The sequence below is a fragment of the Myiozetetes cayanensis genome, unplaced genomic scaffold (assembly GCF_022539395.1).
Source record: "Myiozetetes cayanensis isolate MyiCay16 unplaced genomic scaffold, myiCay2020 scf18, whole genome shotgun sequence".
Lineage (NCBI taxonomy): Eukaryota > Metazoa > Chordata > Aves > Passeriformes > Tyrannidae > Myiozetetes > Myiozetetes cayanensis.
Window position 1 is genome coordinate 11,260,517 of NW_026087389.1, and position 27,945 is coordinate 11,288,461.

A 27,945-nucleotide genomic window follows, 5' to 3' on the forward strand; every position below is an offset into this window, starting at 1 on the left:
GTCCTCCGTGCCGCAGGGGGGCGCTGCGGGTCCCGGCGCTGGGCCCGGCGGGCGGTGGCTCCGCCGTGTTTACATCGCCCGGCGCTCCCGCCCCGCCGCCGCTGCCCCCCGGCCCGGCCCGGCCCGGCCCGCTGCCCTCCCGCTCCTCCGCCCTCCGCGTCAATGCGGCGCCGCCGCCCCGCCGCCTGTCCCGGCCATGGACACCAGCGACCTGTTCACCAGCTGCAAGAAGGGCGACGTGAGCCGCGTGCGGTGAGCGGGGCCGGGCGGGGAGCGGGTCCCGGCGTCCCCCCCGTACCGACCGCTGGTCACCCGGGCTGCGGGGCCGGGCCTGCCGGGGCGGGCGGGCCTCGCCGGGACGGGTTTACCTGAAGCCCAACCAGGCCTCCCCGGCGCCTCTCACAGCCTCGGGGAGAGCCGTTTGGTTCTTTACACGTCAGTGCACCTTGCACCCCGCGGAGCTGCGTGTGCACCGGGGCTTTGCTTCGGTCTGTGCGGGGTCTCTGCCAGGTGTCCGAGTGTCAGACGGGTCACTGCGTACCCGCGGGTGTGAACGCTGCTGCCAGCGGCAAATGGCCTTGCACAAGGCTCCTCTCTTCAGCTGCTGTTTCTCTACTCAGACGGTGTTTGGGTTGGTAGGAAGCTGGATCCCTGGGAAGCAATCGTCGTGGAAATGTTTAGGCACCTTGTGATGTAGACTGTGGGAAGAATCTCTGAGAAATACCGGGATGCCAAATTTCAGGTCAAGTCTCCCTGCTCACGTCAGAGCAGCATGGCTCAGCTGTAGTGATTTTGGATCAGGACACATGGGCTTGATGTCTGCAGGGTGAAGGGTTGTGGCCATACAAAGGCCCAGGGTTTACAACAGACTCTTCTGCATCTCATGGTTTGAGTGTAAGACTTTCCTTCACCTTGATTTTTCCATCTACCAATATGTGGATCTTTCCGGATAATCAGAAGGAGCCTCTGTTTCAAGGTGCTCGCTAATGCAGGACAAGTGTGCAGATAGATGAGATCTGGGGAACATTGTTATCTGTTGTAATTATGTTTGTTAGATCATAATCATGCAAGCAGTAAATTGCTTGTAGTTTACTGCAGAAGAAAGGGTCTGGAGGGTGACCTTGCAGAGGTTTAAGATGACCAGTGTAGGAGTGATAATGGAGAAATGGTTTGTCTGAAAATGCTGTCAAAGCAGGGGAGACACGTGGGACTGAGTAGAAAGGAGCTGAGTTGATTGGGATTTTGGATGCGGTCAGAGGAACCTGGCATTTGTGGCAGGAAAGATGAAGGGAGTGAAAGGGAGGACTGATGTGGTGGGTGATAAAAAAGCCAAAACTTGAGAATCTTTATGAAAGCTGAGAGGGACTTCTATGTGTGGTTAGCAGAGGTGGTTGTTGCAGTAGTTGGGGATAGGCTCTGACAAGAGCCAGGCTGTGTAGGAGATTTGTCTGCAAGGCAAAGCCTGGATTCTAGAAATGCCAGAGAGGGAGTGTTGGCAGCATTTGATCTATCCTAAATGTGCAGGACAAGGAAGTGGTGGGAAGTCAGAGCAGCCTGGAGTGACACTGGTGCTATTGCTTGTGTCAGGAAGCCAGAAGCAGGATGGGAGTCCAACTTTGGCCTTGTGGAATTAACCACTTATTTGTAAGCATCCAGGCTGTGAACACAGTTGGAGAAAGAGAAGGTAAAGTGCTCAGGCTTCTTTTGTGATTGCTGACCTGTTGGGGGTGGGTTTGATTCCATTCTTTCCCCATGTGCACCACTTAAGATTGAAGGGAGCTGCCAGACCATGCTGCAGAACACCATTCTTTGGGTTGAAGGTTTGACTGATGCCCCTTCAGCTGTAGCTGACAGCTCCCCAAATCCAATGCAAGACCCCATCATACCTTTGGAAGTTACTGTATGAACTCAAAGTTACATTTCTGAAAGAGGGGAATGTGACTGAGGAGCTGCATGAAGTTATAACTTTGCTCTTCCTTTTCTTCCAGATACCTTCTTGAACAGCGAGATGTGGAAATTAATGTCCGTGATAAATGGGACAGCACCCCCCTGTGAGTGCTGCAGCCTGGAGCGCTGGCTGGGTGGGGTGTAAGGCCTTCAGAGCTCTGTTGCTCTCTCAGCAGCAGCAACCACGAGCACTGTTATGAAATGTCTCAGGTTCTGCTTTTCGGGAGCTTTGGCTACATAGTTCTGCTTCTCTTCTCTGCCAGTGCTGTGCTAAATATGTCTTTGTCTCCCCATCTGACTGACACTTGCTGTAGTGATGCTCAGAAGGGTGGTTCATTTTAGTGAACCAGATTACCTGTATTAAGCACTCTGTTCTTGGCTAGATTAGGCTATTTCCCCATCAAAGTCTGTGGCATTCTAGTATGTCTTTTCAGGTGACGGCTTGGCTTGATGAAATGCAAAATGACTGGGGGATCACAGTGTGTCTGGCAAGGCTCTGAACATGCAGTAGAAGAAGAAGAATCCCTGTGCAGGTGCTGAGGAGCAAGGTGTGAGCTTTTTAGCTCCCCACAACTCCAAAGTGCATTTAGACATCTGCAGTATATTTAGAGTACAGAATAACTTCCCAAAGTAAATGTAGACTAACATTTGGCTGCTGCAATGCACATTACAGGATTCTCCTAATTTATAGGAGTATTTGAGGTGCTTGTGAAGGAGAATCATGAAAGGCTCAGACCACAAAAGAGAAAACAAAACTCATCCTAAGTAGGACTTAGAGGAGTGGATTTGCTGTACATCCAGTGTGAGTGCTGTTCCCTCCTCATCACAGTGTGCAGCAGTCAGACAGCAGAAGGAGCAAGAAGTGTGTTTGAGAATTCAGTAGAAATGCTGAGTGCTTGTGAAATGGTCTCCATTAAAATGAGTATGGATTTGGCAGCTGGTAGTGCAGCAGAAGATGCAGGACCTAGATTGGGACCTTGAGATCTCCTTGCAGTGCCTAAGAGTGCTGAGAACAGATCCTGCTTAGTCTGTTGCTGGGATCAGACTCCTGTGCTATTGAGTAGCAACCCCTTACTCCTAAGAGGAGTCATCTTCTAAGCTTCTCAGGGATGCTCTCATTGCTGTGGTGTGTGTGCCCTGGTGTGCCTAGATACTGAATTTTGCTTCCTGCTGTATCTGATTGTCTTTCTCTTGTTATTGTCAGGTATTATGCCTGCCTGTGTGGACATGAGGAGCTTGTACGCTATCTTCTAGCCAATGGTGAGCAAAAGTGTTCTGATTATGGGTGCAGTATCTTTATCCATATCAGTCCATTGGGATTGGATATCCTTCTGGCTGCCCCTTGTGGAAACTTCTTCTGTTACCACCAACCATCTGATCAGCGATCTCAGGCTGCAGTAGGAGTCCTGGACACACTTTCATGGTCCCTTTTGCAGGCCATTTGCTGCTTGAATTTGCTTCCTGAAATTGATTGAAATTTCTTGATTTGCTTGAAGTCTTGAAAATGCACAGAAAGGGAAGCTTTCTTGTGGTGGCTCAAGGCAGCATGACTTTCTGAAATCACAGCTGGTGTTTTTTGAGGGTGCATTGCTGTTGGGAGTATGCTGATGTAGGGTTGTGCTTCATGTGAAGAATTGTCTGTGTAAAATGTTCTTGTACTGTTCTGATAGTCTGGCTTTGTAAGCAGGATTTAAAGGTGAAATGCAAGGGATTTTGCTAATCTCAAATGCAGCAAGGCAAATAATCCAGGCCAAGTGCCTGCCCATTTGGTTCCCAGCACTAAAATTCCCTTGCATAGTGGTGGTGTTCTGGCAGAGAAATCAGAGTGCAGAGTCAGATCTCAAAAGGTTTGTCTTTTTTATTGCATTCACAGCATCTTAATCAACCAGTTGGGCAATTCTAAAATAGCAAAATGCAAATGCCCTCCAAATTTCTAGCAGAGTCTAAACTATAGAGGCATCTTCTGCCTTATGCAAAGCAGAAATGCTTTTTAGGAGGACCTGTTAACAGTCCAGGAAGTGATCATACTCTTTGTAAAGTAAGATCTGTCCTCCCAGAACACTGCTGGAGCCATGCTGAGAGGCTTAGTACCCAGGTCATTTTATGACAAATGAGTCATGACATCTTCAGAAAGGGATTTGGCTGTGGGACAACAGCTTTAGGTTGTACACATGTGAGAGAAGCTTAGTTTTTGTAGATATGCTCAGCAGCACAGGGGATCAGAGTGAAACGTGTCGCCAGACAGAAGTCATGCTCCTTTAGTGACGACCTGGGACACTTGAGAAGGATTTAACTGTGCCCACTGGCACATACCTGTGGTGGTTTTGCAGGAGCGAAATGTGAGGCCAACACTTTTGACGGGGAGCGGTGTTTGTATGGAGCCCTGAGTGACGCTATCCGACGTCTGCTGAAGGAGTACAAACAAATCACAGCAAAGTGCATGAGGAGAGACTACTATGATGTCTTCCTGCAGAGGTAAGCAGATGAGGCATGTGCAGAGCATTCCATCATCCTTCCTTAGCTGCTAACCTGCATATTTGAGCGTTCTGCTAAGGGCGGCTCTGAAAGTCAACTGATCAGTACTCTTATCTCATTCCTGAGCATGTAGAGCTTCCTAAGGGATGTTTCTTTGCGCCATAAAGGATGGCTTCCAGGTGTGTGTGCATATAAAATATAGCCTCTGGTGACTGAGGTACAGACTCTAGAGCCAAAGAAAACTGGTCTTTAAAATTCAGAAGCACTAAGCTGTCATCATTGACTGTCAAACTAAAATCAGGTCACTAAAACCACATCAGCAATTTAGGATAATATATCAACTGAAATGAAATTTCAGGCCTGAAGGTGCTATAGCCTGCAAGCAGAGGTTTTCAACATTGGTAACAGTTTTCTTATTTGTGGAATACAGAGCACTTTAAGAAGCCTCAAACTGACTCATAGTGACAGTGTTCAGTTTTTTCTTTTTGTTCATTAAAATCTGTTAATTCTAAGATACTTCTGAAAGTTGCCTGTCATACATTGTAGTCATAGTCTAGAGCATAAGTAGCAGCCTAACTTGCTTAGGAGTAGAAAAATAGTGTCAATCTTCTTGCTGTTTCTCTACTCTGGTAGTTCTGATGTTATTGCACAGACTTGAGGTTTTTTTCATTTTTATTTCGCACTGGACTGACTTAAAAAACCCCACAAGGTTTCAACATTTGTATCTTTGAAACTGGAGAGCTAGTAAGTCCTAGAAAGATCTGACAATCTTTCCATTACTCCAGAGTCCTAATTTCTGAAACTGTGGGGAAGGAGGGAAGGAAGGAAACTCATTCATCTGAGTAGAATCAGATTCTGGCTTTCAGGGGAGTAAAATTTTTCAGGATGATTTATCATTGCACTGGTGACTCTGTGGCTCAGATGATGCAGGGTTGAGCACACATGAAAGCTAAAATGTGCTGGTTTCTGCTTCTCATACCAGGCAGACCTTGTGTTAAAATTGAGACAAAGGGCAATAGTAGGGGGGACAAAAAATAACCCCCTAATGCTTCCTTTTGGTTTTGGGCAAGACACTAGTAGGAAGGATGCTGTAGTGACAGGAGACTGAGATCAGCAATCAAGACTCTGCTCTGACACCGTATTGTTATGTGACCCACACCTTTCTGTGCACCAGTACTAGAGAGCACTGCTCTCTACAAGAAATATTATGCCTGATGTCCACTTGTTTCCACCTCTTGGGGATGTTTGTGAGGATATATATGCAATATGTAAGGCATTAGGAAACACCAGTGATGGTTACTGTAAACTCTAGAAATAGCAGTCTTGTTTTTTTCCTTTTAAAGGAGCATGGGCATGCAGTCCTAAAGAATACTTCCCCTCTGATGTGGTAATTGCCTGCCTTTCATGCCTGTCACATCCTTCCTTCTTCTGAGGGTGGATGACATCAAGTCCTCTCCTATTTGCTGCATGGTTAAAGCATGCTCACTGATAGTGTCCAGAGAGCAGGAAAGTTGCACCTTACTTTGTAGTGAGGTAATGACTTTTGAAAGTGTGTCCTTCTGCAGAGCTTTTTTGTCATCCGACAATTGAAAAGCAGGATTAACTTGTGGAGATGTGTTTGGGGGCAACTAGTTCCACTTTAAAATCTGTTCCCTGCATTCAGGTGGTCCCCTAAGGCAGGAAGGTTTCTTTCTCCAGCCTTTTTGCACTAACAGAACTTCTTTGAGTCATCAAAGGGATGGACAAATCCCAGTCTAGTGTATGAAGGACCAGCCCCAGTGCTGGCCTTCTCACTGGTCAGGGAGAGACTGCAGTGCCCAGAAGTATTTGTTCATTTAGACCTGATTGTACCATGTCCCCCACTAGCTTTACTCCATTCTCTCCTGTCTCATTCTCTCTCTGTCCCTCACAGGTTGCTGGAGCAGGGTTACCAAAGCGACATTGTTTTCATTGTTCATGGCAAATCCTTCTGTGCCCATCGCTGCATCCTCAGCGCTCGCAGCGCCTACTTTGCAGAGATGTTTGAGACCAAATGGAAGGGGAAAAATATGATAGTGTTGAAGCATCCACTGGTGAGCAGGATTGTTTTTCCAGTTCTTTCCTTTCTTTTGCTGTTCCAACTGCGTGAGAAAAGTGAGTAGGAAAGACAGTTTGAGGGTTAACTTCCACAGTGAGTAACTCCTGGAGCTCAGAATGACCCAAGTTGAGGAGAAGGGCTTTATGCAGTAAATAGCATCTTATGTAGATAAAAAAAGGCTGCAGACTGCATACTTTCTCTTTGTTCTTTCTGTCACATATCTTAATTGCAGTACCAGGTAGCTGTTATCATCTGCCAGCTGCATCTCAACCCCCCTGTGGGATTAGTTGAGTCTGTCCAATTCCTGGTGGACAGGTGGTCTGTGCTGAAGACATCACCTCCATAATTGGTACTAATTGAGTCCCTTTTGTTGTCTTTGCAGTAATAATTAAATAGGCCATAAGTACATTCAATCCATTAATCACGAACACCAATCCAGCACACATTTCTGTACCTTGACTCTGGCATGCAAAACCTCTTCTAACAAACATACTTCCAGTTTCTCTGGATGTTGCTCTCCTTTCTCTTTGTGCAAGAACATGTCTTTCCTCTCATATTAAGAAGGGGTGGAAATGTTTATGACCAGTGAAAAGCTGGATTTTACAGAGCCTGTATTACAACCATGTCTTTGGAGCACCTCCATTAGTTAGGTCCTGTCCCCTGAGGCACTTGCGGGATTAGTATCAGTTAATACAGTGAAGAGCTGTGTAAGCCAGGTGGAGTGGCAGCATGAGGAGCAAGGAAATTGGGTGCAGTGTGTGAGTTGTTATTTAAGTGGGGTTTTTTTGGCTGTTCAGGATCATGTTTCAAGTTTGTTGTTAAGTTCTGGGAATTCTAATGGCAACTTTCTCATGGGTTTTGTTGGTTTTTGTTTTTTTTTTAGATTAATCCAGCAGCCTTTGGTGCTCTTCTGCAGTATCTATACACAGGTAAATGACTTAACCCTCTAGTGTACGTGTTCATGGCTGGTGGGCAGCTGTCTGTGCCCCTGCCATAGCACTGTTTGAGTGGCCCAGGCTGCACTTGGCTGTGTTTGGGTGCACCAGTCACCAGCACATCCTCCCTGCTGGCAGAAGGGGAGAATGTGAGCAGTCACCAGCTCTTCCAACTTGTCTGTACCTTTTGCCAGTTGTTTTCCTGCCAGTGACTATACAATCAATTAAAAACAAAATCAGCTTAGGTTGACTGGTTGGGTGGATTTGGAGAATGTATTTTTAACTTAAGGAAGGTAAAGCCAAGTTCCCACATAAAACATTTTCAGTCTGGCAGACCTGAGCAATGTGTGCTGAATGCTTTGACTACTCTCTATAGAGGTTTTTTTTGAACAGAAGTTGATCCCAAACCTTCTCTGAAAATGCTTAATGTTGTATTGTGGGTATGCTAAGTGCTGAACTATCTCAGGCCAGGAGGGGGTGCCAGAAAATAACGTTTTCTGCAAGGTTCTCCTTCCCCAGTCCAGTGTGTTCAGTAATGTTCCTTGACATGTTTTCTGTGATTGTAAAAGATTCTGGGATGACAACTTATGAGCCTAAAGTCTTCTCTTACCCAAAGCCAGGCAGCCAGTGGTGGCAGTCATGCCTGCTGCTGTTGTGCTGCTATTTTTTTTCTTTTCTGAGGGAATTAGGCATATTTTGTGTAGCCTGTTTGGTCTTTGTACTCTTGAATGAAGCTATTAGGATAAGCCCTGGAAAGTGGGAATGTGAATTAAATGCCAAACTGGAATTGCTAAGTGGTGGGTGCTGAGGTACCAAGTCTTAGCATCTGGGACTGAGTCTCAACCCAGCTGAAAAGTGAGGAAATGTAACTACTTAATTTCTGTGCCATCAAGTCTTCAGACCGTAATTTTTTACCATTTTTACACCTAAGCCCATGGGTTAGAAGAGCTGACTGCATTCCTTCTTGACAGGTCGTCTTGATATCGACGTAGAATATGTCAATGATTGCAAGAGGTTAGCCAAGCAGTGTCGGCTGCAGGACCTCATTGATGATTTGGAGACCAAATGTAAAAAAGTCTATGAATTTGGTAAGCATTTTACTTGCTGTTGTCTCTGCTGTGCCTGTGTGTCCTTTCAGGGAGAAACAGGGAGGTGTGATGGTGGATGTTTCATGGTGTCCCTGGGGCCTTCCAGAAAATGATTCTGTTGTGGAATTCCCATGTTTGCATAATAGTTTTCAGTCATGGCCTCTCTGTAGAGCAGCTGTAGTGGTTTCTGACACAAGCATGTTTATCATTTATATTGAGTGTTTTCATTATAATGGTAGCAGGACTTTGCTGTGGTTACCAGACATTCATTGGAGCATGGTGGGGTATATTGGGAAGTGCCTTTTAGCAGAGAGCTTGTTTCAGTCCTTGGAGAGATAAAATACGTACAATTAAAAGTCATTTTCTGAGTTTGTCTGACCCCTAACTAAAGTAAAATGTTTGATAATTGGCCTGAAGCGGGTGCATAGGGAGTTATAACGCATCTTTTAAAAGCAGAAAAGTGTTTCTGAAAGCGTGTGTGTATTAATAACACATGGATGTGCCAAACCTTAAGTGATACAATCCTCTATTTAAGGATTTTTGTTATCCAAATAGCTTGTGACCTAATCACGACATAAACTTATTGCATGAAAACCAGCAGTTGGAGTTTATCATCATCTCCTTAGCTCGAGCTAAGAGACACGTGAAGAGGAATCAAAACAGCACAATAGGGCAAAGTGGTGTTACTCATGAAGTAAAAAAAAAAAATCGGATAACAAAACCTTCAGGCTGAAAAAATCTGATTATCATTCTGTGCTCTGAGTTAAATCCTTTACTTCAGTCAAGTTAATTTTAGTTTGAGGAGAGACTCCAGTCTGTGGCTTTAAAGTCAATAGCATCTTCTTCCCTGATCTAAGAGGTAAGGGTCTAACTATTCTACCTTCCCCTTTTGAATACCTGTTGTGATTATTCGACCTCCTGAAGCTGCAGGGCTCAACTGAGAGAGAGAATACTTCTGGTTCCAGAAATTCCTCATCTACAGATCCCATGGCAGATATTACCATGTGTATGTCTCCCTTGGGCACGTGCAGTTGTTTGGTGGTGGTGGGGTACCCAATCACTGAGGTGCAGCTATTCCCATGTAGACCAGGATTCAAGTCCTTATGGAAGCTGTGTCATAAGTCTTACTTCTGCCATGTAAACACAAATGTAAACATGGATCTGAAGAGATGAGAAATGCATTTCTTGGTTTCTTGCTACAAAAAGTGTGAGGTACCGGTTTGTATTAAGTAAGTGGTAGAAAGGGGGAGTAGTGAATGGATATAAAATAAAATCTACTCGGACAACCAGGTAACAAAATTATTTTGTGGCAACTTTTGATGTCAGAGTAATTCAGTGAGATGCTGGAGATCTGTTTTTTCCTTTTTATCTTTTTTCCCAGGATCTAACTGAGATAATGAAGGCGACCATTACACCTTAATTCATCTAGTTAAAATCTCATGTTGTATTGTGGGAGGAAAATAATGTGCTTAAATTTGTGAACTTCAGGAAAGCTGACTTCTTGGTGGGGTTTAAAAAGGAAAATGATGAAGTTTCAGGTTAGTTGGAAGTTTCTGATACAAGATCCACTTGGAAATGTAATGCAAATTTCCTGGATGGCATCAGACAAATAATTTAATTTCTGTGTTCTTTGGGGTGGGAGGAGTTACTCTTCATTTCTGAGGCCTGACAGAAGACATACTCAATGGATGGTGTAAAGCACTGATGGAAATACTAAGCTTAATTTTTATTTATGACAGGTTGAATTTAAAAGTTTGTTTGTTATATCAGATCTCATATGGAAACCAGGAAAACTTGATTCTGCAGAAATTAATATATGTAAGAGTTAAGAAGTTGAAAATTGGAAAGATCTTAGATCACATCATGTCTGACACTTGACAAAGCATTACTTTGAGTGGGTTAGAAACCTCTGCCTGCTCAAAGTGCTTCGTGTGGAACAGACATCTGATTCAGGTCTGCAGAGCAAGGCCATGTCTTGCATCTGTATTATGAAGTTGAAACGTGAAAACAGCACTCAAGCCTCTGCAGCTCCACTGGATAATTGTAGTCTCTGCAATCTCATTATCTAGAGTTAATCAGTATTTCAAAAGCACTTAGTATCTTGGCATGCACAGACAGTTTAGGAAGAGAATGACCCAGTGCCTTCTGTTTCACCTGAGATATACTTGGGTATGAATGCCTGCCTGTTTTCCTCCACATGTGGATTGTGACTATAATGAGAAAAAACTTGCAGTGTTTGGAAGAGCTCAAACAATTTGTCCAAATTAAGCCATAATCCTTCCTTTAGAAGCGTATGTATTAGAAATTAAATATTTAGCAGTTATTTTGGCAAGTTTTAGGGCAAAAAGGGTGAGAACAAGGTTTGTCATGCTTGCCTTTGTAGCAGAGACACAGGCTGTACAGAATCTGTGGTTATAGCTAATTGTGGCATTGGGAGGAAGATGTGTCTGAGTGTGGCATCATTTTGAAGGGTTTGGGAGTTTGGTGTGGCTTTTGTGGCTCTTATGTTTTGTGGTGCATTGGCTTAATTTAAACAGAAGACTACAGAGAAGTACTGAGCAATAAAACCGAGGCAGCTCGTGAAGTGGTAGGTGATGTTCAGTGCTGTGCAGCTGGTCTAGACAGGGAAGAAAGATAAAATCCTCTATTCTCAACGTCAGCCATAGTTGTGTTGTTCCCTCCATCTCCTTGCATTGTTTTTGCTGCTTTTTTTAGAACCCCCTTCATTCCTCTTTCCTGCAACAAGGTCATGGACCCTACTGCTTGCTGGCAGCTGACAGCTTATTCCTGTTTCACCACTTTGATTTTTGTTGTCTCTGTGAGGAAAGATTTGCCTGTGATATCAAATGCTGTTCTCTTGTATTTGAGAGATGCAGTGTCTGAGTAGATTTGCTTCTCAGACAAATCACTGTTCTTTTGTGTGTCGCTGTGAAAGGGCACAGATGCTCTGTGGATCCCAAGAGAACAACTCTGCTTAAAACTTGATGGGTCCATTAGCACTTACAGAGCCTGGCTGATCTGGTGACTGTTACAAGAAGCACCACAGAAATACAAATTATTCTCTCTGCCAAAAACAATTTCTAATTTCACAGTGAGAAATTTGCTTCTCTCACGCTGGTCTGTAAGTGGACAGGGCTCTTTGAGAAAATGCACTCAGTCTGGTTTGTGTTGGTGCCAGGTCTCCTCTTGGCTTATTTACCCTGGAAGTCATCTATCTGAGGGTAGTGTTTCGTGCTAATAGGGCAGCCTTTCTCCTTGCTGGTGAGCTTTGTGTGTAGCAATCATGGTACCTGGCTATTTTGTACTGATAGATTATCCTTCTCTTTTTAGTAATCTCTCTGGGATGTGCAGCCTATTTCAAAGTATAGTGGTGGCATATCTGAAGGGTGGATGTGGAGGAGGGGGTGGACAACTTGTTTTGTGGCACATTGTGGTCTGGTTTCGCCCACGACCCAATGGAGTCATCCGATGGAGCTCATGTAATGCTACGCAAAATGTCAGGAGAAATGAGGTCTCAAGGTGCCGTGATTCACCTGTGAGGGGTTTTAATGCCATGAATCATACCTGTCAGAAATTCTTCTGAATGCCTTGGAGTTAACTCTGCATCTCTCTGGCTCCCAACAGCATCTCAAGCCTTCCTCACCACAACTGTGCATTTTCCAGTGGTACTCTGTGTTTTTTCACAAACTTCTCTATATACGAGGGACTCTTGAACATTGTACATATTCTAGTCCTCACTCCAAACCATGCTGACCTGGAAACAAACCTGAGGTGGGGAGCTGCGGGAGGGAGGTGGCCAGAAAGAGGGAAGGCTGTGCTGGTGGTGGTATCGTAACACAGTATCTGGCTGTACTTTGAGCTGCTGCTTGTTTGAAGTTAAGATTGGCTTCTGTGAGTTCCACGAGAACTTTGATCGTAACAAGGCCACTAAAGTATGATCGTGGTTTTGCTTTCCCTTTATTTGGCTGTTTTATTGAGTAGGCTGATAGAGCAAGACAGGAAGACACAGGAAGTCTGAAAAAGACAAATGAAGTTGCCATCTCTGAATGGTTTATCTGAGCTCTTTGGTGGTAGTGGTGCTTATTTAACATTTGCAGAGAACCACAGGCACATGCAAGAGTCTGGGTGCTTTTGGGGGTCTTTGTGCTTTGGGGATCTACAGATAGAGAGTAGAGGACAGACTCGAGCATGCAGAACTTTTTGGCTAAACAAGAATAAATCCCTTTGTTTCCTGCAGTGAAGTTAGGATGGCACAGCTGAAATGGGACCCATTAGAGCACGTGAGAGAGGCATGGAAGCAGATTAATTTTAACTAAGAACTTCCTGGCATGGGCTTCACCTTAGGTGACACCGTCAGCAGTAGGCGTGGTTGGCTGGGGAAGGCAGTGTATGAGTGGCTCCTACAGGGATGAGGGTATCCTGATCCACGGTCCTTAACTGTAATTGGTGACATGGATTGCAAAGAGCAAGCTGGGCTTGAAATATGCCTGTGACAACTTTGTGTTTCCCACAGTTGATATTCCAGCATAAAGAATTAAGTGGAGGTTTGAGCGGAGACAACAGTATGTGTATCCCCTTCTAGCCGTGCTCACCAACTGCACTGAGGGATGCTGAGCGTGTGTTTACATAGAAGAATTGTGTGTGTTTTGTAGTAAAAGCCACATAGCAATACTGATTTTCCTGGAGTGTCCCTTATCTAAACGGGAGAGAATGTTTATAGAGGAATTTAGGCATCTCTGCTCTGTTTTTTTTTTTTTTTTTTGCTTCTTCCAGTCTCTTCCAAGCCAGGGACCTGTGTGAAAGTGCTGACGATTGAGCCCACAGGTAACTGCCGGCTGCAGGAAGATCTGGCTCTTCTGGCAGACTGCGCCCTGCCAGCCGAACTGCGGGTAGGGAGCACTTCTACTCCTTCTGCTCTCTGTGGGGTTGGGATATCTGGGCACGTGTGTTTGGTTGTGTTTTGCCATGTAGAGTTTAGTGCTTGTTTAGTTTTCTTGTGCTGCAAGAGCTGAAAGGCTTTTGTTGCTGGGAAATGTTGTAAAATTGTTTAATGGGGCTGTCAGTGCTGGTCCTTCCCCTTGGATTTTCCCCCCAGCAGGGATCTTGTAAATAAACCCCTTTTCATGTGGGTAGGGGGGGATTTCCCCAGTGACTACAATGGGACAAGAGCTGACCCTCAGCTCTTCTCTGTGCCATCTTTCTTGAGAATTAGAAGTGTTTTAGCAGCAGGCATTGGTACCCAAAGGGACATGCAGGTAGAAGGTGGCTTGCTGGGGACTGACGCTCTGCAGTGCAGAGGTGCTTTCAAACCCTGAAAGTATTTCCAGCAGAAATGTGAGTCCCTCTGAAGAGAATTTAACTTGACTGGCAATAAATCTGCTTTTCCTGACTATGTCTTGACCCTTAGAAATAGTCCCCCAGGTTGATGATGACTGTGTTAAAATACCATCAGTTTTATTAATTAGGATCATATATATGATCATATCATCATCATCATCATCATGGCTAGGCTTCGCGAACGAAGATTTGAAAGGGCTCTACCCACGCTTGCTACAAGCGCGCTGATGGCTAATTAATTAAAAAATTAATTAAATGCCCTTTTTTCCCTCATTCTCATACCAACCACTGTATTTAATAATGTGAACTCGTTTTAGGTGGCTGCCATGCCCAGAGATTGTATGTCTGAGTGATACAGCACAGTTTACTGCCTTTTTTCTTTCTGTCCCCTGCCAAATAGACTTGCCTGGTGCAAAACAGCGCATGTGTGTGCCAGTACATGGATAAGGTTTCTTACCTTAATAGGCCAATATATTTTGTACTGGCTTTTTTCAGACATATTTCTTTATAGAGGGAGTTTTTCTCCATCGAGTTTACAATTACCAGTACAGAAATCTTTCCTACATAGCCTGCCTCCTCCAAATAACCGTGCATTTGTTTGTGGCTTTCAATATGCTCCTCTGTACGTTTGCAGGTTTTGAAGGGAGGTGATACTATAAGTAAGCCTCAGATTACCTCCCCAGGAATTAAAAAAAGGATAAAGGACCCCAAACAGTGAGATTTACATAAATTTTTAAGTCACTTCACAAATAAAAAGAATACATCCTGTTTGATTGCTTGTTTCCAGACCTTAATGGCATGGTCCTGTTGGGTTAAGCTGTTCTAGAGAGTTAGAAACACTTTGCTTTTTAATTCTTTCATGTAGAATAGGAGCTGGAAGGAAAATAGGAAACTTGCAATAATGTAATCATCTGACAGCACTGTGAATTGAGAGCTGTGGTTTTCTTGCTGTGTTCATAGATCAGAATGAAGGCAAGCATTAGAGTTGTTATGGCTGTAAAAGTAAAGAGGGCATGGGCACACATCTGCTCACTAGAGAATTTGTGTGCCATGCACAAAGGTAGATACTTTGTTTAAGCCTGATAAATTCTAGAAGATTCCCTTTTTTCTCTCTTTTTTTTGCAGTACTTTTTTTGTGGTTAACTTACAAAGAGTATATGAAGAAAGCTCTTCATCCTAATGCCATTTATATCTCATCCTAATGTTTCCAAATTGTTGCATTCTGTGAATTAGGCATGTGTTTTCTGGGACAGAGGCATTGCACATCCTCATTCTTGAAGGGTTTGTTGCTATACAAAGAATAGTATACAAACTATGTAACCTAAAATGTCAGGGATAACTAAATAGTCACGTACAAACATCCATGTTCTCAAGAGAAACATACATTATTTTTTTCCGGCCTATGCAGAACAAAATAGGTATTTGGCTTCTGGATAAAGGCCAGAATTTCCAGAATCTGGCAAGAAACATTTGTAGCTTCTGCATGTCATGTAATACCGTATTATATGAAATGGAGATGTGTACAGCTTTCTGTTTCAATATAAACAAATAATTTGCATGTAATTTCTTTGATACTTGAATGACGCAGGAAACTGCATCCCAGTTTCATAGTTCAGTAATATGTGACTAAAACAATAATGAACATTTGATATCCAATTACAGTTCATTATTATTTTCTAGAGTGAGAACTATCTATTCTTTGAAATCTTAAACACGTTTATAATTCTGCTAACTTGTTTCTCTTTCCTGTTTATGCTTCAAAGCCTTTTTTGTATTTTTCAGTGTTTGCTTCCGCAAGTGTGTTTGTTGTCTCTGTTTTGTTTTTGCAAGTGTGGTTGTGGTCTCTGTTCTGTTTTAAAGTAGTAATGGCCAGGATTTTTCTGACTACAACAGCTGCTTTCTCGGTTTGTTGCAATAAAATTTAGCAGTGGCAGATTTAAGTAAAATATCATCAAAAGCCAGGCAGCTGTCAAAAACCATGTGGCTTCCCACTGTCTGCCTGTCTGGCTCTTCATCTCTGAGTTAGAAACTCCAGGGCTTCCAGTATATGAGACTGTAGGCACATGGTTTTCTTGTGACTGTTTTTCCATTACCTTTTAAATGAGATCTTATGTTCCAAACCAAGATGAAAAAAAGGATCAGTTTGCCACGAAATAAATACTGTTCTTTATTTATATTGTCAGTTGGCGTGGCTGCCAAAAAGTGACCATGTGTCACTTTTGGGGTAAAACTAAGTCTTGTAATGCATAGGAAGAACAGTTTGAAACAAGTAGATGGGTTCCATCATGTCTGACTCTGCACCTGCTGTGGGGTTGTCCATGGCAGCTACTCCTGTGTTTTGCTTCGCCCATTTGGCAAAGGCAGATTAACTGAACTATTTACAACATGGTTCCAGTTTTACTTTTTTTTATATCCAGTCCCCTTGCATCTGGTTATGAGCTGCTTCTCTTCTCTTGCTAATAACCCCTGTATTTTGTGTTGTAATTTATTTACAGTTTTCTTGCTGAGATAATCTGACCAAGGTACAAATTGCTGCCACTGATTTGTTTTGTGTGTTTTTGCCTTCAGCAACATTTCTATTTAAGCTCTAATAGGAAATCTGTAGCGGTGAAGACTTGGTTCTCTGCACATGATGGCTGGAAGATACTGGGAATGTTCGAGCACTCTTATGCTGTAGAGTGTTGAGAATATTTCTGTGTGGTGATTGAGTTATTGGGAATGTGTTTGCACTTCATAGGTTAGACTGTGTTTTGCTTCCTGGGCCGCATACTTGACTTTGGCAGCTGTGCTTTGCCTGGACAGAGGCATGTGAAGGAGGTTGTATGAATAGGGGTAGTGGGAGGAATAGGCCAATTTTCTGCAGGGAGATCCTGAAAGGGAGATTAAATTCCTCAAGCATGACAAGGGAGGAGAGTAGAAGTAGTAGAGACTTGAAAGGGGAGTAAAAGGGAAAATTCTGCAAAGCCACTTCATGCTGAATGGGAGAGACAAAGACATGAACCTGCTTTTATAGTAGAATTGGAAATGACTCTGTAAACCTGAGCATCAGAGTGGGGACCAGGCAAGACTAGAGGCAGAAAATTTAGCCCAGAAGAGTTTGTAATTAGGGAGACAAACTCTGAGACAAATAAAACTCCAACGTCCACCACAGAGGAATGGATTCCTTTTAGATACTTACTTTTGGGCAGTGAAAGGAGAGCAAAGAAGGGATGCACATAGGAGACAAGGAGTTTGTCTCAGTTACAATGCCTGTGCCACAGAGTGGCATCTTATTGAAGCCTCTTTGTGGGTTTGCTTTACCTGTGATGTGCCTCCAAATTTGTAGCCTTTGAAGTCATGTCAGAATTTCTAGGAGAGGACATGGAAGCTGTCACACAGGGTGGGGATAGCAGCAAGGCAAACAGAGCAGGCAGTTGGATCATGATGCTGGTGTTTTTAATGTATTGCCACAGAGTGAGGCTGCAGGTTGCCAGACCATGGTTTGAACCAAGGACCAAATCCCTGAAACATGAGGCACAGATAATAATGGAGAATCTACAGATGGGACAATCTGATCTCATCTTCAGTGCTGCAGGTGCCCTTTGTGTTACCACTGTATGAAAAGCAGGTGATAGATCATGTGGGCAGCATTCCTTGAATTGCTGCATCTCTTCTGGAACAGGTGGAGCAGGACTTGAAGGAGAGAGGTGCTATGGAGAGCCAGCGTTACTGTGACAGCCATGTGCACGATTTGAATGTCACTGGGCTTATCCTTTGATTGGGAATCAGAAGCTGCCAAGTGTTGTTGTGGACAGACAAGGGGTTGGTAAATGGGTCCAGGTTGCCATGTTCACTGGTGGTGTGAGTTTTTGTCAGCTTGGTGCCTTGCCACATCCGAGAACCTGTTTTGTGAGAAACCTCACTGCACGTGAGCTGAGCTTGGCTGAGAGCACCAACCCAGTGTGTTGTTGCAGGCTGTGTCTTTGTTGCAGGCTGCTCGGGAGGGAGGAGTCATCTGGCTCTTCAGTAAAGCTGCAAGTCAGTTGCTTTTAGCCAGGTTGAAGGCAGGCGTGCTGGAAATGTTGCTTAGGTAGTCTGTGGTTGTGAAACTGATCTTTATGGTCAGCCCAGGGTTTTCCCAGCTGCAAACTTGGGTGTAGTTTTCCTGGATGAGACACAGCAGGAATAAACTCCTCGGCCCAGGTAGCTCAGGGGTGTGTGCTTGGAAAGGAAGAACTCAGGGAAACTTTTGCTTCTGGAGACTGTCTTGGTTATATGACTGTGAACATAACCTTTTTTTTTTTGTTGTTATAATTTAATTACCCTGTATATAGGAGAAGGTGAAAGTGAAAATATTTGGAAGTGTCATTTTAAAGTAACATAAGGCCAACAGATTTTTTTTTTTTGTATGTGTCTGCTGTCATGGTTGGCATGTGGGACTGGGTGGAGGTGTGTTGGTGTTAAAATAATTCACTAGAGTATTAATACTGCAACAACACTATTTTTGGCTGCAAATCAGAACAGAAATCTGAAATGTGCTTTAGCAATATTGGATTATTCAAGTGAGGCAGTAATTGTAGCCATACCGTTTCAAACTGGTGCATACATCGATGTAATCGATATGTTACAGCATATACACAGTAAAAGGCTAGTCCTAAGCTCAAGTATGCTTATGATACCTCCTACATGAAATAAACTTTGCCTCCACTTGGTTATCTGCCTTGTTAAACGGCACTGAAACACTTTCCAGAGGATCATGAAGTTTCCATGGATAAAGGAGGCAGCTGTAACCTGTACCAGGAATATCTCTATCAGGAGTGCAAGTTCTCCAGTTCCTCACATGGAACTGTGTTCAGAGCACTGTGCTGAAGGAATAGGTGGAAAAAAGCATGTTTAAAGCATGAATGTTATAGACAGGGGTTTCTGGTTTTTCTTCCTAGGTTGGTTTTGGGGAGTTGCCGTTTGACAGCACTGACAACTTTAACAGCTGTGCTGATGTGTGTTTCCGAGTGGAAGATTACAACTTCTTGTGCCATAAGGTATGTACTTCTGCTCTACCTCCTTCTCCTCCCTTTTTGCTGTGAGTCTGGTCAACCTGTGCTTCCCCTCCTTTTATGCTGGAGACACTTTGCAGGAGCAGCATTGCCTCATCAGTTGCAAAACCAAAAGCATTATTGCAGCTGGAAAACTACATTTAAAGCATTTAACCAAGCAGCAAACCCTGCCTTTCTTGCAGAGGTGAGTAGATAAATTTATAGATTCAGCAACAGTGTTCACAGCTGAAAAATCTCCTGCTGCTTGTGAGTTCACTGTCTGGAGAGTGGAATTTTGATCTGCAAGCGAACAGCAGTAAGAATAGATTTTAAGATCCAAGCTCCAACTCAAGGTCCTGCCCTAATGTCATGCTATTTTCAAATCTCCTAAGTTTGCAAATTGTGGTTTTGGTTCTGAGAGTAGGCGTGTACAGGAATAAGGTATGGAAAAATGTTGGAGATGTAGCTTCAAAATAAAGGGAAAATCAGAGCTATAGGGTCTGAACTTCTGAAATATCTTTCAGCTGCTCTGATAGGCAGTTGGGAGTGCCCTTTGGTTTGGTGAAGTGAGTTTTGGTTTTTCTCGCCTCTCCAGGCATTTTTCTGTGGTCGCAGTGATTATTTCAAAGCCCTCCTTGAAGACCATTTCAGTGAGAGTGAGGAGCTGCAGACGCAGCCCAGCATCCCTGTGGTGACGCTCCACAACATCTCAGAAGACATCTTCATCCGGGTCCTCTACTACATCTACAGTGATGATACAGAGGTGAGACCAGCCACTGGTCCTTTCCTTCTCTGCTGGTTAGTGCTGAGATGTTTTCAGCAGTGTTTTTCTACAACATCTGGAGCAGGGGGTATGTGTGTGTAAGTGTGCGTGTGTGTGCATATTCTTACATTCCTCTGACCTACTCTGCTGCCTCACCTTTGTCTCAGGAACTGACATACTGGGACGTACTGTGAGCCAGGCATGGTTTTTGTTCATGTGCCTGACGTTTGTGAGCAAATCCCTATTCTTTTATCACATAATAAAAGTCTGGAAATTAGGTTGCACGTTGTTCATTGACATGATAAATGCGGGGCGTTGCAGCTTTCCCTCTTGGGCTCTGTGGCAGGATAAGGGGAGCAGCTGCCAGTAGATGGCAGATTGAACACATTTGGAGATGTGGAAAGGCTGAGAGATTTTGCTTATTTACTCTTGGCATCATAGCCTACTTTTCCATTTGTAGCAAGTCATTATTTCCAGAGTTATTTATTGCTGGGGTGGGCAGAGGTTCCTCTGGGAGACCAACGCCTTGCTGTGCTCAGTATTGAAGGCAGTAACAAAATGGCTCGAACCCACCTAGTTTTCAGCCTAATGGAAGGCGCAGCATTTAATTAGTTTCCTGCTTTGGTTTTGTGGCAAATGCTTTCAGTAAGGTCTCGCTACAAGATCTGAGAACACATTCTGGCATTAGGGCAATGATCAGAGGCGCTGCTGCACCTGCCAGTGTCACTTCTCCCCAGCAGTGTTTGTGCTCTGGGGTAGGTGCCGCATGCAGGGAGTGCACACAGCTGTGACCTTGTTCCTGCTGAGCCGTTCACCTCCAGGCAGCGGTAGGGAGAGATGTGTTTGGCAGGCAGCAAGGGCAGGATTGCCAGTGGTATGGCAGGGAGCAGATCCTTCACTCGTCTGCACGCTCCCCTCAGCCACGCGCTGAAGGGGCAGGCAGAGGGGGAGAGAAGCTGCTTGGGGTTGTGATCCTGACCTTGTGACTGCCCTGCAGTGTGACCCTGTTCCCTTGCACCTCTCCAGTCTGCTTGCCAGCCTCGTGATGACTCACAGGAAGGATGTTTCCAAACAGCTATTCCTTTCCAAAGGGTGCCTCAGCTGCCCTGTCTGGGCTTGAAGCAGGACAGACCAACAACGAGTAGGAGTTCAAAGGATCTTGCTCATGTGGTTTCTGTGCAGAATGAAACCTTGGGTTTCAAACTGAGCAGCCAATCTATGAGCCTCTGCAGGCAGTTCACCTGTCATGAGGAACTGCCAGGAAAAATGGTCAGGAAAACAGGAATATAGCTCAAGTTCCACACTTATATATGGAGTGTTCTCCCTGTCCTGCAATTCTCAAACCAAGTATCAGCACTCTCAATTCCATGTTTCTTTTTCCAAATGATTTATGGTGTCTCTCTGCCACGTAGCAGTGGCAGTGTTTGCAGTTGTGGGGAAGAGTGTGTGCAGAGGACATAAAGGGTTCGAGGCACAAAGAGAAATTGTTGATCAGAATGCTCGTGTGGGCTCAAGGGCAGCTTTTGCAGGAACGTCTGCCAGATTTGTCCTTGATCAAGCAGTTGGGGGCTACAGCCATAAATACTGCTGACTCAAATGCCTCCAACTCCTGAGGTTCCTGGAGCTTAGGAAGGGACAAAGCAGCACTTGATTAATAACCCCAAGAGCTTTGTTACCCCACTGTGCATACAGGCCTCGTGGTGTGCCTCTCCTACGTCTTGCATTCTTCTGCACAGCTGCTGCAGGGTGTTACACAGCTGAGGTACTTGCTGTGAGCTCTCTCCAAATACGGGTGCAAACAGCTGTGGAGGAAGAAATAATCTGCTGTTTGTGGTTGTCAGAGTGAGCAACTGAGCAACCACATGTGTAGATGTGGGCAGCAGTGTGTTTGCTGCTGGCTGGTTATCAGGGCAGTGGCCCACACTGCAACCAGTTACCATTGCTTAGTCCAGACCAGTGTGATTTGGTCTCTAAGTGCAAGGGACCTCGCTTCCTCTATGGCCAAGGCATGCTACATCCTGCAGATCTGCGGTTAAAGTGGATGTGGGGAACTGTGCTCTTTGCAATTCACAGTAGCAGGAACAGAGAGAGGCTCTAGTTCCAGGTTAGTGACGCAGATGGCTGACTAAAATAGGATTTGCCCGGCCAGGGGGAAGAGACTGAGTAGAGCTGGAGGTGGTTTCTCCAACATTATCTACAGCATTTTTATCCTCAGATCACTTGCAAGTACCCAAGAGGGAAATGGAAGGATGGTTCTCTAGCTCAAGAACCTGAAAATGTTAAAGGCCATTCACAATAGTTCAAATTTGAGCATCTAATGCATGAATTTAATTCAGTTTGAATTCCTGTTAAAGCTCCAGTAGTATGTGATGTGCAAAATATGTTCCTTACCTAGTTGGGCCTCACTTACAGTTTGTTTGGAGTACAATTTTTTGTCCTTGGGTGTACCCCTGTGCCAGGGAGATTGTGCTGACTGAGGTAGCAGAGCCAGTCTGAGCAAGGAACTTAAGAGAATTTTGCATGTTTTTCACAAAATGCGAGTCCAGCAGTATAAAATGGGAGGAAAAATGTGGGGACAAGGTTCTCTGTCCTGCCAGACTGTTCTGTTTGTCTCTTTGAAGTACATCTGATAAAAGCTCCCTCCTTCCACTGCCACACTGAACATTTCCTGGCAGCCAGCTTTCAGGTGCTCTGCAGTGTTTCATCACTGCCCTGTGTTTAGCTAGAGGGGTTATGTGCAGCATGAGAAACTTCCTGCTGCATTTTGAACCCCTCTGTGGTAGGAGTGGGAGACCCAGCCTGAAAGACTGAGCTCCTGTCTCTCCGTAATTAACACTTATCCAGTAATGGGCCAAGCAGCACTTCAGTTTGCCAGAGACAAGTGTTGAGCTTAGAACTGGACTGTAATTCTCCTTTTTCCATTACCAGCTGTCCCCAGAAAACGCCTATGACGTGCTGTGTGTGGCAGACATGTACCTACTGCCTGGGCTCAAGCGTCTGTGTGGCAGGACCCTGGCCCAGATCCTCGATGAGGACAACATCATCAGCATCTGGAGGATCGCAAAGCTGTTTCAGCTGACCCGGCTGGAGGACCAGTGCACGGAGTACATGGCAAAGATCATCGAGAAGGTACCAAAACACTCCCTGCGGCACTGACCACGTGTGCTCATAAATCTAACTGTGCAGTGAGCCATAGATACAGCAGATTTAATGGTTGTCCTTTGGTCTGTACTAAATGGTTGCCTGCTCTGGATTAATGTCCTTCCTGAAAATGTGCAGCAGTTAAGTAGCAAAGCACGTGGTGAGTTAGGACAGAGGAGGAGGAGTGTGGCAGTACCTGATGTCACCACAGTAAGCCACATGCTGGTGGCTGTCTAGCACATCCCTGGGGACTGTGGGGTGAAAAACCTGCCCAAAAAGCTCTGCAGGTACCAGGGGCAGGTGATTTTCAGTGAGCTTTCAGACACTGTGCCCAGAGCGTTGACTGAATACACAAGGTTCAGCCTGGAGAACCCAATGGAGTGCGCAAGGAGGGTCTCTTCAGAAAATGTTTTTCAGTGTTTGCTGGAGGGAGTTCTTCCTGGCATAATGCTCTAGAAAGGAGAAATCAATGTGATCTCTAATCTCCAGGATGACAAATCAAATAGCAGGGCTTTACGCAGGGAAAATTGGCTATTGAACAGTAAGAAGTAATGAATTTAACATTGAAGTTTTCCTTATGGGGCTCCATTTAAGTGTTATCCTGAGTGATTATAGCTTAAAGTTTCAGGACTCATGGAGAAAGTTGCCATATGGATGGATAAACTAGAATCTATGGAGTGTTTTTAACCTGAGGCAGATCTTTATAAATGGCTCGTACAGTTCGCATGGGAGTGTAACATTTTCACCTACAGCTTAAAAGGTGTGAAATTATTTTTGGCCTGTGAAAACAGTGAAGGAAATGATTCTGGGGCTGTTACTTTGTTCAGTGCATAGCTTGCACCCTTCTGATTCTGGCTTCTGAAAAAGCTGCTGAACATCCCAAGTAGTGATTGGAGTCAGGCTTTACTTCTGTGTTCCCCTTGCATTCCCCATCTCTAGCTCGAGTGGGAGTCCTTGGACCCAGCACTGGCAGTGTGCCTTCCTAAGGGTGTTGGCACAGAGAGAGCCACCCCAGCTGTTCAGACATCAGCCCTTGCCAGCATCTTGTCGAGATGCACTGATGGCAGCAGGGAGGGATTTTGGCGGTGTGGTAGCAGAGCGGAGCTCAGCAGCCTGCTGAGTTCAGTAGGCACAGTTCAGTAGCACAGGCAGACAGAAGCTGCCTCTCACCCTTCAACTCACCACATGTTCCTGGGGAACCTGGTGCAGAATCATTCATGGGTGACCCAATTCTGTCAGGGTGGGCACAGAGCAGAGCAGCTGCCTTGCTGGTGGTGGTGGGGCTGAGTCATTGTGGGAGGATAGTCATCTGTGGCTCCTAGTTCCGCACTGGGCACAAGCACCCACTGGCTTGTCTGCTACAGGACTTCTCCCCAAAATGTCTGGCAATCTCCTGGTTCCTGCTGAAGCTTTCTTGGGGAATATTGTGTGTATTCATGTGCCCCAATACCAAGGCTAGGGATGCTTAGAGAGTGTTAGAGTGCACTGTTGGAGGTGCAGATTGCTTAGAGTTGTGACTGTTTATTGCTGGAGTATTACTGCCTCCCTAGAATGGATGGCAGGATGTATCTCCAAGTGGTGTCTGTAGGAGATGAAGGAAGATTTGGGTCTCCATGTACCCTTAGCACTCCTTTTTTTTCTATGGGATCCTTTAACAGTGGCTGAGACCATTATCCCAACCCTTTACATCTCTTTACCTGTCTTCTTGTCTTCCTAATGGTTCTTTTGTCCATCCTGTCCAGCTGGTGGAGTTGGAGGAGTTTGCGGCTGCTGTGAAGGAGAACGCGGAGGCTGTGGAGGAGCGGCAGGAGACTGACTCCATTCCTCTGGTCGATGACATCCGCTTCCACATCACCAGCAACGTGCAGACTTACAGTGCCATTGAGGAAGCCAACCAGAAACTTGAAGCTCTGGAAAACCTCCTGGCCAGTATAGGGCTTGAGTGCTGATGAGTGCAAGCCCTGCCTGTCATATGCAGCCTGCGTAGCCCTCACTGGGTTGGCTCAGAGTGCAAGAACATCCCAGTCTGAATGTTCCTCTTCTCGTTCTTTGTCCTCCTTCCCATCCACTTTCAAGCATGATTTCTTTTTAATTTATTTGTGTCTGGACATTTGCATTTCTGGTTTGTGTTTGGTTTTATTTTGGCTTTTGTTTCTCCTTTCAGAAGTAGCTCCCAAAGCTCAGCCCAAATCGTAGCTGCTCCTTTGTACAACACAGGTGCAGACAGGAGACTGTGAGCTGTTTGGGATGGTGATGGAGCTGTTCTAGGGACTTCCTACTGCCTGGGATTAGGACCCATCCTGTTCTGTTGCCCAACAAGACACTTCTGAAACTGGCTCATGCCAGAATGTTGGTTGAATTACCACCAGCAGAGGAAGAAAACTGGATTAAACTCTACAAATAAGTGTATGGGAAGGGAAGTCAGCACTGTCACTGTCAGCATTTTAAGACTGGCAGAGGTGGGTAGTGCATCCCCACCAGCGAGACAGGGGTACTTGGCTACGTAGAAGGCACTGTCTTCACCTGCTCTTTTACTTCTTAGATGAAAAAAGCCCAACAAAACAAAACAAAACAATTTCCAAGTCTTCCCTAGCTTTTCATTGCTTTGAAGTGCTCAGAAAAAAAAGCTTTGCTTTCTGAACAGGCATCTTTGGGAATACAGTAGAGACAGAGTCCTTCCATTCTTAGAAAGCAGTAGCTTTCAATGCACAAAAGAAAGGAGAGCAGCCCTTTTCTTCCTAACAGAGCAAGGAAACACCTTCTCAGAAACAGCACTTTTTCCTTTCTTTTTGTCCATTGTGGTAGAGCAAAGCTGACTTGCTGGTGGGTTAGGGAAAAAGGGCACTGGAAATCTTTTTAAAAGGAAAAGGGGTCTTTTGGGGCCTCACAGGGCTGCTGTCCCACTCATCAGCCTTCTAGCTTTGCTCAGCCTTGAGCCTTGTAGCTTCATTGTTCTCCAGGAAATTCACTGTTTGTACTAACGAATGTTTTTGAATCTGTGTTCTGCAGTAGGTAGTGTTATCTGGTGTTATCTCCCTGGATTCCTAATGAGGGTAATGATGTTCCTTCTTAGCACTAATCAGCAGGCACTACCCCTACATAAAGCTTGTCTTGCTAAATAGGCTGCCCTCGGAGCTGTCTGTCTCTGGAATGGTTTGCCGGGAGAGTCTCGGGTCTCCAAGGCGCAGGCCAGGCGTGCTTTGCCATGCTGTGCGCTGGGAGGGAGAGCAGGCACTGCAGTGAAGCACAGAGGGAATCTTGCAGGGGCACTGGGCTGCCACTACCAATGCATATTGTCATTTTGGTCACTTTGTGAGGCAAGATTCTGAAATAATCTATGTCAGGTGTGCTTTTATGGTGTGATGTGAGAACTGGACATGGATCCCTTGCAGCTTCAGGGTGTTGTTTTCTGTAATGGTGGTGGTGCCTCATATGAGAAAGGAAAGCACCTGCTGTACCTGGCCCGCACTGAAGCTGTTGGCAGGGCCGTGGGCAGGCTCTGGGCACCACCCGCTCTAGGCAGAGTGTGTTCAGTTGCACTGAGGAGGGAACACTGGGCTTTGGCCACTGTACTTGTGGGAAGCTGGACTTCGGCAAAATCATGTGACAGGATTGAGTTGCACTTAACAGAAGCTGGGGACAGAGCTGGGGCGGGGTGAGCAGAGATGAGGTTCATTGACGTAACTGAATCCCAGATGCTTGTGCACTTTGTCATCTGGGTTTAACTGGTGTCTCTTGCAGATCAAGTGTGAAGTTCAAGCAGGGTGTGCTTCAATTCTGTTTCAAAACGCTTATGAGGAAGTGCAAGGAGCTGCTGTGGTTTGTTTTCCGCTGCCATATTAGTGTGAGGGAAGAGATGTGTCCCTGGAGGAGCGTGTTGCTGTGTGGAAGCAGGAAGCAGCAGGAGCGTGCTGGTGATGTGGAGAGGAGCTGTACCTTTGCTGTGTGATCTGGGAACCTACATGGCCATCTCTAAGCTCAGTGTGACTTTGACAGGACCCCCAAAGAGCCCAGCACAACTTATGCTGATAAAGGCATCTGCATGAACTTGAGGAGGGGAAGGGCTATTAGGAAAGCTTTAATTTGAAGTCCCATATATTTTGAAGAAAGAAGGGTGAAAGCAGAACTGCTTGTTTTTGTGCTGTCAGGCTTACGAAAGCCTGATACAGCTTGACCCAGCTGCTTCAGTTCCCCTGTGTTTCTCCTCCCTGTATGGCTGAAGATGACACAGAACATAAGCAGGATGTTTAGTTTATCGCATCCCTTCTACTCCTCCAGCATAAATTCCACATCTGACATCTTAGTAGTTGGCTTTCCACAGCAGTGGCTCTGACATCCCTGCGCAAGGCTTGCACGGAGCCACCAGAGAACAGGACGTGGCCTTTGCCTCCTGCTTGCAGTGAGCGAGATGCAGAAGCAGGATTACCAAAGAATGTGCTAATGCTTTTCTCTGCAGATGCCTCAGCTGCTAAAGCAAATGGACACTGGCAGTGGGCAAAGCAGGAGGGAGGCAGAGGAGGAGGCAGTGCTGGGAAGCGTTTTCCATATGGCTGCTCTTGAATAATTCCATTCCCGCGTCCTTAAGCGTGGAGCAAGTGAGGCTGCAGTTGTACATGTGGGAGGAAAGGTCAGTGTGGCCTTTTGATCTGCCTTCCCAGTAGTGCAAGTCCACGTGGGCTTCCAAGCAAATGCCTCATCTGTCTGCGTGCACTTAGTGGTCACATCTGTGAGGTCTGTCAGATTGTCCAATTACTTGGGATCCTTTAACCCCCCCCATCCCTTTTGGCAAAATAGGGCTATCCAAAAGCATGCATAAGCAGATGGTCAGCATGCAGGCAAGCTCTCTAATTAAGATGAGCCAGGACAAACTTAGATCTGAATTCACTTTATTCATGCTGCAAATGATTTTATCACAAAATAAAAACCTTCTGATTTTTCTTCTGTTGCCAGCGTCCTTTTTGTGTTTTGTTGCCTGTGTCCTTTTTATTTACTAGCCACTTGCTGAAATAAAAAGATTGTAAAATTTATCAGAGCAACATTATATTTAAGAAGAAATGTGCAAGCATGTGTGCAGCAATAAAATAGTCTATTTCACTATATCTGTTGTGGCTGTGGTCTCTTTGTTACCAACTGACAACATCAGCATGGCTTTATTTTCAGAAGGATTCTG

At 45.1% G+C, this 27,945-nt stretch overlaps 1 protein-coding gene across 3 annotated transcripts; it reads left to right on the forward strand.

Moving 5' to 3' along the window:
• The first annotated feature begins 92 nt into the window (after positions 1-92).
• On the forward strand, positions 93-27,874 carry ABTB1 (ankyrin repeat and BTB domain containing 1). Of its 3 annotated transcripts, none has more exons than XM_050312855.1 (12): positions 93-252; positions 1,989-2,051; positions 3,152-3,207; positions 4,278-4,422; positions 6,335-6,494; positions 7,383-7,428; positions 8,406-8,522; positions 13,296-13,411; positions 18,779-18,877; positions 19,467-19,634; positions 22,563-22,763; positions 24,518-27,874. In XM_050312855.1, exons 1-12 carry the CDS (start codon positions 197-199, stop codon positions 24,722-24,724), a joined length of 1,434 nt encoding a protein of 477 aa, XP_050168812.1. In that variant the 5' UTR covers positions 93-196; the 3' UTR covers positions 24,725-27,874. The 3 variants fall into 3 exon arrangements, with proteins under 3 accessions (XP_050168812.1, XP_050168813.1, XP_050168814.1); XM_050312856.1 differs by lacking the exon at positions 93-252 and adding an exon at positions 519-1,684; XM_050312857.1 differs by lacking the exons at positions 93-252; positions 1,989-2,051 and adding an exon at positions 2,104-2,495.
• The last annotated feature ends 71 nt before the right edge of the window (positions 27,875-27,945 follow it).

Bases quoted from the DNA above. Each gene is read 5' to 3' on its own strand.
- ABTB1 (XM_050312855.1), top strand. From the start codon at position 197: ATGGACACCAGCGACCTGTTCACCAGCTGCAAGAAGGGCGACGTGAGC. The intron at 7,429-8,405 runs GTAAATGACTTA...CCTTCTTGACAG, and splicing joins TCTGCAGTATCTATACACAG to GTCGTCTTGATATCGACGTA. The intron at 18,878-19,466 runs GTATGTACTTCT...TCGCCTCTCCAG, and splicing joins ACAACTTCTTGTGCCATAAG to GCATTTTTCTGTGGTCGCAG.